The 17,409-nt window shown below is 56.3% G+C and overlaps 1 protein-coding gene across 2 annotated transcripts in view; it reads right to left on the bottom strand.

The window, feature by feature from the left end:
- Positions 1–17,409, bottom strand: part of ITPK1 (inositol-tetrakisphosphate 1-kinase) — a 157,135-nt gene that overhangs the window by 116,007 nt on the left and 23,719 nt on the right. For both annotated transcript variants that reach the window (XM_061159325.1, XM_061159326.1), the window contains exon 2: positions 3,109–3,133. In XM_061159325.1, coding sequence (XP_061015308.1) covers positions 3,109–3,133 — 25 coding nt within the window. The remainder of the gene's footprint in view (positions 1–3,108; positions 3,134–17,409) is intronic.

Consider the following 17,409-nt stretch of genomic DNA (forward strand, 5'->3'; position numbering starts at 1 on the left):
CAACAGGTATGAAAGCATGTAGTAAGCAGAGCAATCTATAAACATGCAGGAGAGACCCAGTTATCAGAAAAACCATGGGCTTTACAGACAAACCAACTGCACTCAAATTCAGCTCCACAAACTTAACCAATTGAGTTCCTCAAGGAGAAAAATTCTGAGTCTCAGTTTCCTAATCTGTAAAATGGACATGAAAACGCCATTCACATCACTGGGTGGCTGCACAAAGTGGGACCGTGCCCTTCAGAGCACCTGGCACGGGAAATATTGAGTGGCAGCTGTGGCCTGCTTACTCTGCTCCTTCCTCTCCAATCACTGCCCCCCAGCGACTGGCAAACGCCCATCGCCAGCATCCAGGGACCCACCAGCCTGGGGTCTGGTGCACAGAGGCTTGGCTGATTTGGGGGAAAAAAAACAAAAATAGGCCAAATGGCTTGGTTTCAAATTTCTTCAAAGAGTTTTTACTCTATATCCTGAAATTTCAAGTTCTCCAAACATGCAGGGATGCCAGGAGGAGGTGAACAGAGAGGCATCGTGGTGGATTTTATTTTTAGATGCTGGCGTGGAAAGCATCCAGCCTGCCTTCATGCTGGTCCCCAGCCGCCACTTCCTCCCCCAAGTCATCGCCCAAATGAACAGCAGACCCATCAAGAAAGATTTCACAACTCTTCTTCTGCCTGGTACATTCTAAAACAATGGCTCCAGTTTCCCGTTCCACCCAGAGACTAAGTGGATTAAAGGTCTTGGTCTTCCTGGGAAGCCGTGCAAAGCGAACACACTGACCCCTGGGTTGGCCCTCACATCCTGACGCTCCAGGGGCTCCCTCCGCCTGCCCTCCTCCTGCCCCATCCCATGGGAGGGGTGGCATCACACTGGGTTATAGCCTGGGATCTGGTGTGAGCAGGGATCAGCTACTGGGGACAGAGCCTCCTTCTTCACCTTTTAAGCAGCCGCTGTTCATGAGCACATGAATTCACTGCCTCTAAAAAACAGTTCCCAAGAGAAATTTCCCCGTGGACCCTGATGGAGGCTATAGCTAAGCTCCGGGAAGTACCTGGCCCTTCACAGTGACCTCCAGCTATAGCTTCAGCTACGGGTCTAGGTTTTGGTGGTGAGTACAGCAGCATCTACAAAGGATCGACGGCTTCCAAGAAAACCATCAAAGACGACTAAGAGATGAAATTAAGCCAAAGTGTCCTGGAGCAGGAGACACCAGGCTCCAGAAGGACAGCTGCATCTGCTCTGCCCACCGCTGGACCCCAGGCAGGCATTACCAATCCATCCCTGTCTTCAGCCATTCACAGGCTTTAAAATCCTCTGGGCAGCCACTACTAATCAATCAAAATGGCGCTGAAAGCATTACTTTTGAGTATCCTTTGGACCTCCCCCTCTCGATGGATGGAGAAACTGAGGTCCACAGAAAGAGTTCAGCGCAGATCATGAAACAGCAGAGCCAAGATGAGGCAGGATGAAAAACACACAGCTGCTGAGAAGCTTCCAGAAACGACCTCCTCTTCCAAAACAAACCTCAGCCTCAGGGTGACAAGTTCAACCCACAAGCTATGAAGAGGGAGGCCAGGAGGAAGAATTCAGCAGCCGGCCACCACAGTGGCCAGACGGAGGCGCCCAGCCCCACCCCACCCACCACCCACACTCTCTGGGTCCCAGGGGCAGAGCGGCTTGAGGGCCCCACCCCCTGAACCTGCCAGGTGTGGGGAGCAGGGGGGGAGCCGAAGTTAACAAGGTGGATTCTGAGAACTTCTCAGCAGGCTGTATAAAAGCCTTCCTCAGATATTCTAGTGGGTGGGCAGGCTTCCATCAGCCCTGATGCAGCCCTAGTCTGGGTTCCGCTCTCTGCAGCCCCAGGTAGAAGAAGGGCTGCCAGCCAAGCTGCACACACAGGCAGACTCACTCTGGGCAGGGACAGGGAGCCCAACCAGGATACCTTCGGGACTCACCAAGCATCTGTTAGGTGCCAGGCAGAACCTCTGGTGCAAACATCACAGCCTGCCCCTGACGAAGGGTCTGAGGGCATCTTCACGTCCACACAGAGAGAAATGGCCCTCTTCCCATGCCCCCACGAGTCATCACTGCCAGGACGAACGGAGCTGGCCAGCGGGCACCCCTGGCGTGTCCCCGCCCCCCACCCCTCCCCACTGTCAGACAGGCCCAGCCTCCTGGCATCACTGCTGCTGTCCAAGCTTGTCATCCATTTGGAGCCCACAGGGCAAGCTCCACACCCCAGGAGAGCTTCTCTATCCAACTATCCTTCCTTCTCCAGCTAATGAGCTCATCTCATGTATGTGTATGTGTGTGTGGTCAGTCATGTCCAACTCTTTGCGACGCCAGGGATTGTAGCCCGCCAGGCTTCTCTGTCCATGGGGTTCTCCAGGCAAGATACTGGAGTGAGTTGCCATTTCCTCCTCCAGAAGATCTTCCTGACCCAAGAATCGAACTGGCATCTCCTGCAAATCCTGCATTGCAGGCAGGTTCTTTACCGCAGAGCCATCAGGGAAGCCCCAGTGAGCTTGTGATCCAAGTCCAACCCAAAGTGAGGCAACACAGGGGGTCAGGAGTCCCTGCTGACTCAGTTCACGCCCCGGGGGCCAGGGGAACATAGCGAAGATCAGATGCGGCCACAGAGAGCAAAGGACTGACGGGGGAGGGGACACACCCTGGGGCAGGAGAAGAGAGGTCTACGGAGATGACACCACGTGGGTCATGATACAAGAACGGCCCAGGTAGAAGGCTTGTCCCCAGAGGGCTAACAGCTGAGGCACCCAGGGCTGGAGTTCCCCTGAGGATGCCACAGGCGGGCCACAACAGCACCCAGGACCAGGACGTGGGGTGATGCCCCCTCACGCTGCCCACCCAGGCCCAGGTGCCACTGCTCCCCCACCGACAAAGCACAGCAATTCCTCAACCCCTCCAGACCGCCGGCCCCAACTCCTGTCCAGCCTGGGCAGCAATCACGTCAATTCCACAGAAAGAGAAGTTAAAACAAGAGCAGGTGGAGAGAGGCCAAGCGCCCAGACTCCTCCGGGAGGCAGGAAGGTAAGTGCTGCAGGCCCCTTCCACCTGCACAACGGCGAGGGCACGGTCTGTACTCACCTGCACGACTTCTATGCCTCGCTTCCTGTGGAGAAAAACAAAGAAAACACAGGTTACTCCGGCAGGGAGTAAGTACCCTTCCAGCACCTTCACGAGAGCCAGCTGGAGGCAGGGCGGTGGCTGCACCTCTCAGGCCGTGGTCCCCGGGATGACCTCGCTCTCGAGGGGGACATTTATGAACCCCCAGCCAGTCCTCAGAGCCATCTTCTGGCTGAGAGAGAAGGCTGGGTGCCTAGAGGAGGCTGGCTGGAGTCTGCCCATCTGGCCCACAGCCAGCTGTCCCCCACTCCAATCCCCGGGGCCCGGGCTTCGTGGGCACAGCTCCAGCCTGAACCACCCCAAGACGACCCTCCGCCCACCGATGGCCTTAAGCCAACCACCCACCCCCACTCCCGCCTGGGCACCCCCAGGCCTGCCTCAGCCCACCCCACTCCAGCCCACCCACCCTCCCACGAGGACCAGGCCCCCGGGCCCTCCAGTCCTGCCCGGCTGCATGTCCACCACGGGCCATCTCAGCCTACCCTCTGACCCTGGTTCAACCACCACCGTCCTCACCAGTATCCTCCCAGGCCTGGACCTTGACCCCTGCCCCCGACGTCTCCCCCACAATCCAGGACCGTGTGCCCTGACTCACCCCACCCCATAGAGCCGGGGTTGGGGTCCAGATCCCCACAGAGGCACACAAAGGCTCCCTGCTGCCTCACCCACCCACATTCCTTACTGCGGTTCGGGGCACACAGGATCGGCTGGCATCTCTAAGCCTTAGGCCACACTCTCCATCCCAGCGCTTGGGACTCAGCTCAGCTCAGACAGACGCCCTCCCGGGAAGCTTTCCCTGACTCACAACACCCTCCCCACCTGTGCACACAGGGTGAGCCTGGGGCACCCTTCCTTCCCAGTCCGTGGTTCAGGAGCAGCAATGGGTTGTCACCCGGGGGCAGAGCCCACGTGGACCACAAACAACAGCCAGGCCTGTGTGTACTTCCCTGAGAACAGAGACTGGGGGCCCCCACCCCCCACCCTCCTGACGCTCAGAGGAGGCTGTGACCAGGCAAGGTCAGGATCTGGGGTTCCCTCGCCCACAGGGCCTCCTTGGAGCGGGGTCGGGGTCGGGGTCGGGGTCAGGATCACTAGCTGCGCCCGCTCGGCATCCAGACGCCCCCTGAACTTCAACACATGAGCTCGGTTCCTGTGCCCAGCCTGGCCCGCAGGGGACCAGACAAATGAAACAGCCATGGCTCAGGTCGCCAAGGGGCTCACTGCCTGAGGCAGGCACGAAGGCCTGGGGACACCTTGGGCCACGGTGAGCAGCACCGTGGGGTCGCCAAGGGGCTCACTGCCTGAGGCAGGCACGAAGGCCTGGGGACACCTCGGGCCACCTCACGCAGCACAGCAGAGGAGACACCTGCCGATCCTGGCATCTGTCATTTAACGGCTCCCACGAGCGTTGCCCAGCACCTTCCAAGCACCGGGCACCGAGCGGAAACGCACGAGGAGGCCACCACGTGAGACGTAAGACGCAGCTGAAGGGTGAGCGGGTCACATGGCGGGACATGCCTGCCGCCCACCCCTCCACCCTCAACCCCTCCCCTGGACCCGGGGCCCCGAGGAACCCCAGCCGAAAACCACAGCGGCTGACGGTTTCACGGTCCCCACTGCGAGCTGCTCTGCAGTCCTGGAAGGAACAGTGGCCGATGTCCATCAGTCTCCCTGATTTCACGAGGGGTCGGGCTGGACACAGCAGCACCGCCCTGGGCCACCAGGGCCCAGGAGGGGGACGGATGGTGTCACTTGGAACCTGAGCCGCCTCCAGGCATCAGCTCGCAACCCGCGCCGTTCCTTTCTGAGTCCCAGCATCCCCGCCTCCATCCCCGATGGTCCTGGCCCCCCGGGAGCACCAGGAACAGTAACTGGCCACGGGCCTGTGACTGGCCAGGTTAGGCTCGTGTCTCCTCGCCCTGGCTCAGCCCCTGCCCCCAGCCTGGATGGAAACCTCCAACAGCTGAGGGAGAAAGAAGCCTCAGGTGACGAGACTCCAGACAGACGGACGGACGGCCTGGAGGACATGGGCTCCTATGCACATAACCCACGCCAGGTGGGCAGGGTTTCTGCCAGGTGCCCACCCGGCCCGGCTTCTCCCTCCGAGGGAATTCTCTCCACATCCAGGCTACCCCGGCATGCGGCTCTCACGTCCTTAGGAAGCCAGCTGCTGCGGTCACTTCCGATCCGTCCACATCACACAGCCCAGACGGTTCCCACCCTCCTCCCCCATTCTAAAACACAAACAGGACTCCAACTTTGAAAACAGATGGAACACATAAAATAAAAGCAACAAACAACAAAAAAAAAGTAGTCTTGAGGACAGACTGAAAACCTCAAGTGGGGCTGAGCTCCCAGGAGCCGGCGCAGTTTCTCTGCAGCTCAAAGCGTCAGAAACAGGATAAATGGTGCTTCTGGCAGAAAAGAGGGGGCTCGGCTCCCCTTTCCACACGCACCCAGCCACACGTACACCAGACACGCTCACGGTGTGAGGAGGGAAGGCCCACTGAGCGCTCACATCGCCTTCCACAGTGATCACCCATTACTCTGACCAGCAAGCTGAGACCCAGTGGCCTCAGGAGAGCAGCCAGGCTCCCCACCGGCCACGCGGTCATGGCACAGCTAGTTCAGAGGCACCAAGAGGGCAAGCCTCATCTCTGTGCCCCAGGGCCTCGGTGTAACGGCGGGGGGTGGGGGGGCGCCTAAAGAGGCAAGCAGAAAACCACATCCCGAGGGTGGGATGCCGCGCCCTTGGGAGAACAAGGTCTAAGCCTGCCAGGGTTCAGACTTCTGCACTTGAAATTTCTGCAGAACAAAGGTATCAACAGCCCCGTTTCCCAAGCTCCTGAAATCTGGTCCTAACTAGAAAGTTCAGAAATTAAATTGTGACACCAAAGGAGAAGCGGGAGGAGGGGGCGAAGGAGGGAGGGAGACGGGAGTGGGAGAAGGGAAGACAAACCAAACCTGCCATCAACTGAGTAAACTGCTCCTCCTGAAAACCCCAGCTCCACGACCCCGCCCCACAGACATACTCAGACAAGCAAAGCGTTTTGGGCTGTAAATGTTAACTGCCACACTGCCCGAGAGAGCAAAAGCCCGCAGCACCTAAACCCCCCAAGAGGGGCCCCTAACAAATGGCGTGTGGTCAAAGGAATACTATGCAGCAGATTAAAAGAATGAGGAAGTGCTCCAGGCCCCGCAAGGCCTGCATTCTCTCCAAGATACTGCTATCGGAAAACGCTGTGGGCCGCACACGGTGACCTGGGTTCAGAACAACATCCTGCACCAGAAGGCATGCTTGTGTCCACGCGGAACGAATCTGAAGGAACTACGAGAAAACAGTTTTGGCCCGGCCTCTGGTCGTGAGCAAGGACAAAGGTGTCTGAGAGGTAAGGGGGAGGAGACCTCCTTCTCACTGTGCAGCCTCATGCATTTCTTGAGTTTTGTGCCATGTGCCTCTAAGGCATGCCCCCAAACTAGAGAAATGTACTGTTTCAATTAAAAAGCAACACAAAACAGTTGCCAGCATTCCAGGGTCTGGCATAAAGATTCCTGATGTAGACATGGGTCAATCAACCAGTTGATGAAGTGGAATAGAGGAGCTCAGGATTTATCTAGAAAAGCTTCCCAGTGCTGCTCAAAGGGGACCTGCCATGTCACCCTCTCCAGGGCCTGGCAGGCATCAGAGCACCCAATTAACCAGATGTCTAAGCCCACTTAACTACTTCGGTATCTGAGAAAGAGATATGGAGGGAACTGCAATGTTAAGGTGGCGCGAGCTGTAAAGAACCCGCCTGCCAAAGCAGGAAATGTAAGAAACACGGCTTCGATCCCTGGGTGGGGAAGACCCCCGGAGGAGGGCATGAAAACACACTCCAGTATTCTTGCCTGGAGAATCCCACAGACAGAGAAGCCTGGCGGACTATAGTCCATAGGGTCACAAAAAGTCGGACACGACCGAAGTGACTTAGCATGCATACACGCAGCAGTAAAGTGATGTGTGCTTCTTTTTATTTTATTTATTTATTTATTCTATTTATTTTATTTTCTGGTAGTTTCTAAGTTTTCCACAAGGAGCATAGATACTACGAATACTTCTAAAATTATAGAAAAAAGTTAACAGTAAAAGTTAAACAATAAAAGAATTTTACCTAAAACCTGTGCCTCGAGAAAATCCCAGCTCTGAAACTGTCGTTTCCTTGATAAATACTGGATTCATAAGTTTTGGACAGAGGCCTACCTCACCACTCATAAACTTGCTTTTCCAAAAGCTGGCTATCCGATAAAGGGAGAATCTGCTTTGCAAAAGGGACCTCCGTCCCCAGACATCCAAGGGAAGCATACCCTTGGGGAATTTCAAATCCTTCCAGACCTTTCCAGGGCAGGTACGAGACCCAGGGCTGCAGGCGAGTAAAGCAGAAGCAAGGGAGAAAAGTCAGCAAGGGAGACGGGATGACGCCCTGTCAGAGGTGCCCTCTGCCCCACAAGGCAAGAAAAGTCCTGTGATAGCTGGGAGAACTCCAGAAGCTCCAAGAGAACAGAGCAGCGGCCGAAGAAGAGCGAAGCTGCCAAAAAGGGGGCCCCTCGGGTTCATCAAGAAATGCTTTTTTACAACGGGCGCGGCCATGGCAGAGGCTGGAGAAGCCCGCTGTGGAGGGAGGCCGGCCAGGCCGCCTGGCAGTGATCTCACAGCAGAGGGAATCGACCCGGAAACAGGGACTTCCCCCACCACCCGCAGTGGACTTGGAGAAAGGACCTGCACCTGCACCAGAGCTAAGAACCACTTGGAGACAGGAAGTGTGTAATTATCTAAGTGCGAAGCCAGGCATCGCTCGCATCCCAGCCTGCTCGGTAATTACCAGATTTCAGGAGCCCCGCATGACACGACCTTTAGCACTATGAGGCTGGCAGGCAAACCCCCCACACCCCCATCTCTCCCTGGCCAGCAGATGGCAGGGCCCTCAAAATGTCTCCTGAGGACTTGGGGCTCCCCGAATGGGCGGCCGGGCCTCCTCTGTCAGCCGTACACGGAGGGACGCTCTGGTCCCACGGCCCCGAATGCCACGCCAGCATTACCACCTAACCCACGGCCCAGATCAGCTCCTGAGGGTCCCTCCTGGGCTCCCACCCTCCTCGGAGCCCCCACGCCCCAGCAAGGTGCCCTGACATGGAGGCTGCCTGGCTCTGGGCCACCGACCCCTACTAGGCTAAGAGCTAGCAAGGTGGACATGAGTGGTGTCCACCAGCATGACAGTTCTCCTCCTGGACACTCCCCTGGACACACGCACACACACGCACTCACCAGGCTAGGCACACCCACGTGGCTCGCTCTGGCCAAGGAAATATGCACCGAAGTGACCCATGTCACTCCCAAATAGAACCATTTGATGGCTGGTGGTCGGCTGTCCAGCCTGTCCTCCTATTGCTCAGAAACTGTGGCAGCATGGGGGCACAGATGGCCCCCAAAGCCATCCCAGATCCACTCTTGGAGGGAAACCTGGCTGGGTGGCTGTGAAGAGAGGCTGGGAACCAGGGGGAAAAAAAGAAGATTTTTTTAAAGACTTTTTATTAAGAAGACTTTCAGCTTAGGAGTGGTTCTCAACCAGGGCAATTTTGCCCTCCAGGGGACGTTTAGCAACACCTGAAGGTATTTTTGATTGTCACACTGGGGCAGGTGCGCCTGGCATGTAGAAGGCAGAGGACATGCCTTCTACAATGCTAGGACAGCCCCTGAAACAGAACCATCTGGCCACGGTGCTGAGAATATGAGAGATGCCAAGATGCAGAGGACCAGCGCTTAGCGCCGCCAGGGAGGCCACATCCCAGGGAGGCCCCCAGCCCTGGAGAGTCACTCGGGCCCAGAGTGGACTCTGAATGAGTTATAAATAAACCTGTTGTCGCCAACCTCTCCAGAGGCTTGTTACTGCAGCCTAGCCAGGCCCATCCTGACGGACAAACGCTCCTTGAGGAAATAGGGCCTGTGTCCTCTATCTGCACCCCAGATTCCTAGCACAGGCATTTGGAGGTGCCGTACACAAGGGCTGGGGGAGTAGCGCAAGCCCCTCCTTCCATCACACTCTCCCAAGAGAGACCCTGTAGCTGTAAAAACACCCAGACCTGACCTAACTCTGAGTCTGCACAAGCTGGTCCTGCTATGAAATGCCTGTCCTTGGGCAAACTCCTGCTCGTCCATCAGGAGCAGCTCAAACATCACACACGCTGAAAGGCTGTTCCCGGCCCCTTCCCTGGACAGAAACGACGGCCTTTTGGCCACAAGGCCATGGACACTTAAGGCCACCCTGTGCTCAGTCTGGGGCCATGAGCCCCTGAAATCTGAGAGTCTGTTCTTTATTCCAGCTGCCCCTGCCCACCACTGGCCCCTCCCCCACACACCTGGCAGGTGCTCACAAGCACTTCCCGAATGAGGGTACCAGCCTCCACTCCATCCCTGAGCACCCCTGCCTGTCTGCTTCCGAGGTTCACTCGCCGATGGTTTCATAATTTGGATTTCCCTTCTCTTAGCAGCGCCAGAAACTGAAATGGCCCAATACAAAGGCAACAAACGAAGAGAATTTTTCAGCCAGGACAAACACTGGAATTGTTTGGACAGCTCCAAGAAAGAACCAGATAAACTGAAAGCTAGCATATGTCTTTTTGCTTGGGGGGCTGTGGGGCAGGGGGCGGGGCGGGGAGTGGTAAGGGGGAGTGTAAAACCCTTGTCAAGACTGGACAGTCAGCTACTCCAGTAACTGAAGCCCTTCCCCACAGAGGTGTCCCACCTGGAGGAGGCGGGCGGGCCAGAGGGTCCTCACAGAGGCATGAGTCAGCATACTCTTTCAGACCTAGAACAAGCCCACGGGATCCCCAGAAGTGGCTTTTCCTCGTGAACCCAGGATGTGGGCAAGAGGCAGGGTTAGTGACTCACTTTCCCGCGCCTCCAGGAAGAAAGCAGAACCGCCCGGGCCCAAAGGCCTTTGCTATGGAGACACCCGCAACAGTACGGAGGCCAAGACGCTCTAAAAGCCCACTCCTCAGCTTGCAGGGTCGGGAAACTGAGGCAGGGGCAGAGACGACCCAAGAATGTGCCCCGCTGCCTCTGAACTGTCATCGCTTCAGATTGGAAACGGCCCTGACTTTTCATCTGAAAACAAATGTTGAAATTCCCTAATGGCGCTTGACACACCTCCACTTTTCAGTATGAAAATCCTCTACTTGAAATTCTTTTCAGATCTTTGACTACCCCCTTGCACGCGGGTGCTATAATTTTTCCTTCTCATAATCAGGGAGGGGCCCTAAATTGCAGGCAGGAGGGTGTTACCAGGAACAGGAGACCCACAGGGGCATCAGGAAGGGTTGTTTCCAGCGCCTTCCGCCACCCCCAGCTCTGGGCCTCTGTCACTTGCCTTGGGGCTAATAATGACTCAGTCGGTTCTCTTCTGAGCAGTTTCTTATTTCCAAGAATGCAAAGCCATTTTAACATCAGCCCAGTGATCAAGGTAAGCTCCAGCAGGAAGGGAGGCAGGAATCCCTGCGTCATATTTCTGTCCTTTGGACCCACTGGGGGAGGGAGAAGCCTGTCCAAGGTCTGGATTGTTTTCAGCAACTCTCCTCAAGGTACCACACATGCTCAAAATAACTGCACAAGCTTATGCCAGACCTGCTTCTGGGATGCCGACACTCTTTTCAAGGCTACATTCCACAGCAGATTAAGTATCTCCATCTACCCAGATCCTGCTGCTAGTATTCCCTTACGACTGAAAGCTCCCTCCAGGTCTGAGGGCTGGAATCCAAGACCAAGAGAAGGGTTCTTTGAGCCACCTTCTGTGGCTGGGGGTGGGGTGGGGTGGGGAGGACGGGGAGGTATCTGTGCCCTGTGCTGTCCTGAGCCTTCAAGCACAGGAGCGCAGAGTTCCCGGTCATTAAACATTTGCTGACCTTCTCCACCCAGCTCTGGGCTGGCCTGGGAACAGAGGTCCCCCGCAAGCCACGAGCCCTGCCTAGAGAGGCTGGGAGCCACAGGGCCCTTGAACAGAGCAAGCCTCTGGGGGACGGCAGTGACAGGGGAAGGTTTCTGAAGACTGCTGCTTGAACTGAGCTCCAGGCGCAAACAGGGGGGCGGCCGCAAAGCACCAGCACCCGCGAGGGCAACGCCAGGGCCTCTGGGCACTGGGTTCCCTGGGCCCCTCTGCCACAAGCACCAAGGCTGCTCTCACATCAAAGCAAAGGTGAGGTTGGCCCCACCCCCAATCACTGAAAACTTAAACCACAGCACCTGAATCAAACATCTTCCCAACCTCTATCTACTTGCAGGATGGGGAGTGGGAAAGCAGGCCCTGGGAATCAAACACCAACCTTATCCACGGGTCTGTGACTAAGGGTAGGGAGTCAGAGCCTGGCTCTGACCTTGACCCAGTCCCTCCCAACAGGAGGTTCCGGAAAAGGCAGTGCATTGGAACACTGTATTCATTTCCCATTACTGTTGTAACAAATTACAACAAAGTACCGCTGAAAACAACACAAGTGTGTTCTCTTGCAGCTCTGAAGGTCAGGTGTCTAAAATGGGTCAGCAGCTGAGCCATGTTCCTTCCTGAGGCTTGGGGAGAAATCACGCCTTTGGGGTTTCCAGATCTAGAGGCTGTCTGCATTCTTTGGCTTGTGGCCACATCATTCTGACCTCTGCTTCCATTGTCACATCTCCCTCTGACCCTCCTCTTATAAGGACCCATGAGATTACACTGGGCCCTCCCAGATAATCCAGGATTCTCTCCCATCTCAAAGTCCCTCTGCAACATAAGGGACCATATTCACAGGTTCTGAGGACACCTGGAGGTAGCAAGACATTATTCTGTCTATCCCAACATCAAGGCTCTTGCAGCTCTGCCATCCCCTGCATCTCAGACACCTCCTCAAAGTCTCCATGTGTGGGCTGTGGCTAATTGAGATTTGTCCAGAGGTTCACTGGGGGCCTCGACAGTCACCAAGGGGGAAACTGGAGCTTAGCCCCTACGCTGCCCACAGGACTCTAAAGGGGGTACTGGTATAACCAAACACGGATACAGGGGTTCTTGATGGGAAAAAGGCCCAGGCCCTGGGTGTCAGAGACCTCAAGCCCCAGGCCTGGAAGTCTTAGCTGTATAAACTGGGGGAAGGGATGACATTCCTGACCCTGGGGTCCACCTCTAGGCCTAAGAGAGGTGCTCAAATCACTAAGGCTTTCCTACCCCCAACTCCAAGGCCACCTGGCTCCACTGAAGGCCACAGCTCCAAGCTGCCAAGAAATGCCTCAGCAGACAGAAGCTGGAACTGGAGCCTAGCACCCAGGCACACCGGGGCCAGCAGGGGCCTGCCCAGCCCCCATTTACAGGCCCCAGGGGTACCAGGGGTACCTTCAGATGCCCTGATCACCCAACTCTAGAAAGAGGCAGGGGCTTCATCTAGGGTCTCTGAGACCGTCAGATTTCAGGGAAGGCTCCAAGGGGTTGGACACAACACAAAGGACTGACCACATGAGTAAATCCTGAGCCCCTCACTCCCCGCTCAGGGGAAAACGGGGGTAGGGAGAGAGGCAGGGGAAGAGGTGGGGGCCAGGAGGGGCCTAAGAGATGCCCAACAACGGCCGCTGAGCGTAACTTTCAAAGGCTGCACGAGGGGGTATGACTGTCCTGTTTTTTCAAGCGCGGACATTTAAAGAGGTCAAGAAACTCACCCAAAACATTATGCTAAGTGAAAAAAAAGTCAGAGAGAGAGAGAGACAAATACTGCATAGTATCACTTCTGAGTGGAAACTTAGGGGAAAAAAAAAATCAAACTCAAAGAAACAGAGAATAGAAAAATGCTTGCCAGGGGCTGGCAGGATGAGGCAAATGGGGCAAGGTTGGTAAAAGAGAAAAAGTGTCAGCTAAAAGAAAACGGCCTGAGGGTCTAATGAATAAGACGGTGACGGCAGTTGACAGCCCTGTACTATATGACTGAAACCTGCCGAGAGGAGCACTTAATCGCTTTCACCCAGGAGAGGAAGAGGGGGAGTAAATAAATATGTGAGGGAACAGACCCGATCAATCCTTCCACAGTGCGCACACACGCTGAGTCATCACACCAGAGACTTCAAATATATCACAATTTCTACTCTGGGTTTTGTTGGTTTTTTTGTTTTTTTTTTTTTTCAGGTCATATCGCCTTTTTAAAAATATATTAGAATTTTATTTGTCAACTATACCTCAATAAAGATGAAAAAAATACATATATATTAAAAAGAAAGAAAAAAAAGGAACTCACCCAAAGACCCATAGGAAATCAGCCACAGCGGAACCACAGTCTCAAGTCCGGTCTGTCAGCAAAGACCATACCCGTCCAGTGACCTATGAGGGTGGGGTCCAGCCGGGTCTGTCGGGGGTGAAGCTGCTGGGATTTCCGGGGGAGGACTTGTTCTGGACAGACCTGCCTCTCAACTGCCCCCCACTGCCCAGCCACTGCCCCAAGTCTGAGCTGCAGTCCCTCCACAGACCCCTGACCCCCAAGAGGCTGGAGGAGGGAGTGCCATCTCCCCGAGAGGCCCGCGGGTCAACAGCCCAGAAGGGGCTTCCTGGGGAGCCGTGACTGCCCACAGGCATCCCGAGACCTCTGCGCAGTGGCGACCCAACATGCCTGGGTCCCCCGAGGCCCAGGAGCAAGGGGAGGCCTACTTTCCCCTTGACGCCTCCTTCTGACCACAGATCAGCTCAAAGCCACACTTCCCGAGCAGGAGGAAGCTGGTTTAGGCTCTGCTGTAGAAGGGGCGTCCAGCTCCCCAAGAAAGGCTGTCCAGGCAGGTAGAGAGGTGGTGACTGCCCAGGGGTGGGAGAGATTCGAGCAGAGGTCGGATGCCAGAGTCATGGAAGAGAGACAGGTTCACGGGGGAGGGGACGAGCTAACGTCTCAGGAGGGCTTCCCCATCTCTAAGCATTTCTGACCCCCAGTGAGAAGAAGCAATCGGTCCTCTGGGCCTCCCAGGGAGGAGAGGACAGGCCTAGGGCCTCAGAGGACCCCAGCACTGAAAGCTGAAGCCCCAGAGCCTCCTCCCAGACGGCAGGCACGCACCACACCTCCTTCCTGCCCGGCATCCCACCCAGCCAGGCGCTGCAGCTGGCAACCATAGCAACAGGCCCCAAACAGCCCGAGAAATCCCTCAGTCAGCCCCACGCAGAGTGTCACGGCAGCGGCCAACCCGAGGCTAAGGGGAGCCGGGCCCGGGCAGAAGTAAAAACACCGAAAAGAGGAAGCCCCATCTGGCCAGAGGGGAAGAAGGCTTCTGGGTCGGCAAAGGGCAGCCTCCCGACCCCAGACACAGGCCTCGGTCCTGAGGGCCACCAGGACCACCGGCCACAGACCCGCCAACCCTGCCCACCCCCCAGGGGTCTGGCCTGTGACCCTCTACACCTAGGCTGTGCCTCATCCCTGCCCCCCAGCATTCAAGACCTCCGCAGCAGGTGCCCACTCCTCACCACCCCATCCGCTCCCAGCACAGCTGGCTCCGTGCCCTCCCGCCCACCTGCCCTCGCTGTCAGCCCACTCGTGTGAACACCCCGCCCCTTGCCCACCATCCACAGCAGCGGAAGCCTCTTGCCTCGCACAGCCCCCCTCAGAGGGCAGCCCATGAGGAACGTGGCCAAGGAGCCTGCAGAGTCAAACCCCGACTGGAAGGGCCAGTACACCATGGCTTCTCCTGACCTGGGTGCCCCCGGAACTAAAGACCCTGCATACAACCCACCCTGCTCCAACCCTGGCGGGGAGGCTTGGGGTGGCGGGGGCCCCCTACCTCCCTGACTCAGGATGTTAACCCGCTGGACTATTCTCCAGGGATGACCTTAATTTGCAGGGTAAGAACTCAAGATAGAGAAGAACGGGTCCAAGCTGCAGGAGGTGGGGAGACGAAGCCTCTTCTTAGCCAAGATTTTTCTTAAACTAAATTCCTCCCGATGGTTGCTTTCTCAAGAACCACCTTTACACCGGAGGCCGCCTTTTACTCATTTGTTTATTTCATGCCTGTTTCTTGAGCCCCTACTGTGTGCCCAGCATGCTGGACACATCACAGTGAGGACAACAGAAATGGCTCCTATCTTCAAGGAGCTTCCAGCACAGAAGGGAGGGTGAACAAGAAAACCTCAGAATCAAATACAACGAGGTATGACACATTCTGAAAGGGAGCCTCCAGGGACTGACAGAGAAGGGGGGACTATGCTGAGGTCAAAAGGCCAAGGAACAGCCAGACGTGGGGGGTAGGAAGCCTGTGAGGCAGCAGGAATAGCACATGCAAAGGTCCTGAGGTTGCAAGGAATTTAGAGCAGCTAAAGAACTCAGCAAAGATCATGGAGGCTGATCATGGGTGAGGAGCGAGAAGGGCAGGAGGCATGTCTGGGGCCCTGAGGGCCTGCTTCTGTGCCATTTGTTTCCCTGGTCCAAGAAATCTTCGCTTTGCTTAAGCTCGTCGCAATTGGGTTTTCCTGTCACTTGCATCCACAAGAATCCTGGCTCCTACAATATCCAAACCAAAGCATCATATTCTATCACCTTCTCCGACAACCTGGGCCTCAATCTTGGAAGCAAACACTGCCACCCATCCAGCTACCCAGCCCAGAGTCTGCAGCAGCCTCCACTTCTCTCCCATCGGTCACCAAAGAAAGGTTTCATTTGGGTCTCCAGGCAGCCAAGGGCTGGAGGTCCCCCTCCCAGGGAGATAGGCGACTGTATGACAGGAGGAGGGGCCAGGAAGAGAATCGCAGATGGTCTCTTGGCTGAGGGAAAAAGAGAACCCCCATCAACACTGGCTGGCTGATTGCATATAATTATGAAGGAAAAACGCTCTTTAAAATTAGCTTCCCAAATGCGAATGTAATTTCAAGTGTCCCTTGCAGTGTGATTATAGCGTCAACCGAGGAATGTTTTATCGCTGGCACAGATCATGCAGGCCCCTGCAGGCAAAAAATAACAAAGCCAACCCAGGCACCAGGGTGAAGCAGCTCCCCGAGAAGGGCCCGCAGCTGCCCAGGGGAAGCACCAGCCCAGGAAACCCAGCCCAGAACCAGCCTGGCTCCCCTCCGCAGCTGGCTCAGGGCCTTTCCCAAGAAAGCCAGAGGCACATCTTTCGTCTTTCTCTCTCTTTAGAGTCTTTGGTGTTCAGACTCAAGTCCCAGGAAGAGCCAGTTCATAATAACAAGGACGGCTTCAGTCTCTGTATGCTTCCTAGAGCCAGGTGTTGTACTCTGTGCCTCAGTTTTCCCATCTGTAAATCGGGCATGATGATGGAGTTTAACCCACAGCATGCTGGGGACTGAATAACGACCGGGCAGCCAGTCAACAGGTATCGGCCTCCCATTAAGCCTCAGAACAGCACTGCTGGCTCTACAGACGTGGAACCTGACCTCAGAAAGGCTACATCCGGCCAGTGGGAGAGGAGCAGGGATGCACACCCAGCTCGGCCTGGGTCCGAACTCCGCTCAGCTGGCCTTGGGAGGCTGTGGCAGAGAAGGGGCCACTCAGAGCTTCTCAGCATGCCCTCCTGGCATAGCTGCCAGGCCTGTATGCACGGTGACCTCAGCCTGCAGCCCGGCCCTCCCCATCCTCAGCCCATGACCCTCTCGGGGACTCAGGGTTTTAAAACACTGCAGCCTCTGACGGAAGGGCTGACCCCCACTATTCCCCTCTCCCCTCAGGATCCTTCTAGCCCTGGGCCCTCTGCCTCTGAGGGGCCTTCCCATTTTATACACGAGAACCTAGGTCCGGAACTGAGAGGGACTTGAGGTCACACGGAGGTCTCACCCAGGATGAGCCCGGCGCTGGGGGGTAGGGGCATCACACCCTGGCCTCCCCAGTCTGCACTGGCACCCAAGGACGGAAAGGCTGTGTCAGCCCCATTTCAAAGATGAGAAAATCGAGGTCTGCGGAAGCATAAAAGGACAGGTTCAGGGTCTCCATCAAGGGAACAGGAGAGCCATGACCCCCAGGCCAGAGAACCAATCACGTGAAGTGCCCACAAGCACACTGCCACATGGGCCTCGACTGTATGTGTGAGGGCAGGGAGCCCCCAGAGGGGCCACCAGGGCAGGCCAGACCCACACCTGGTGGCCGGGTGGCCACAAGGCCAGCCTAGTGGTGGTTCTCACTGGAAGCGATTTTCTCCCCGGGGGACATGTGCCCACGCCTGGAGACATCTCTGGTTGTCATAATGGAAGGGGTAGCACCCAGTGGGTGGAAGCCAAGAACACCGCTACATCCCATGACGCACCG

This window comes from Dama dama, chromosome 13, assembly GCF_033118175.1.
Source record: "Dama dama isolate Ldn47 chromosome 13, ASM3311817v1, whole genome shotgun sequence".
Lineage (NCBI taxonomy): Eukaryota > Metazoa > Chordata > Mammalia > Artiodactyla > Cervidae > Dama > Dama dama.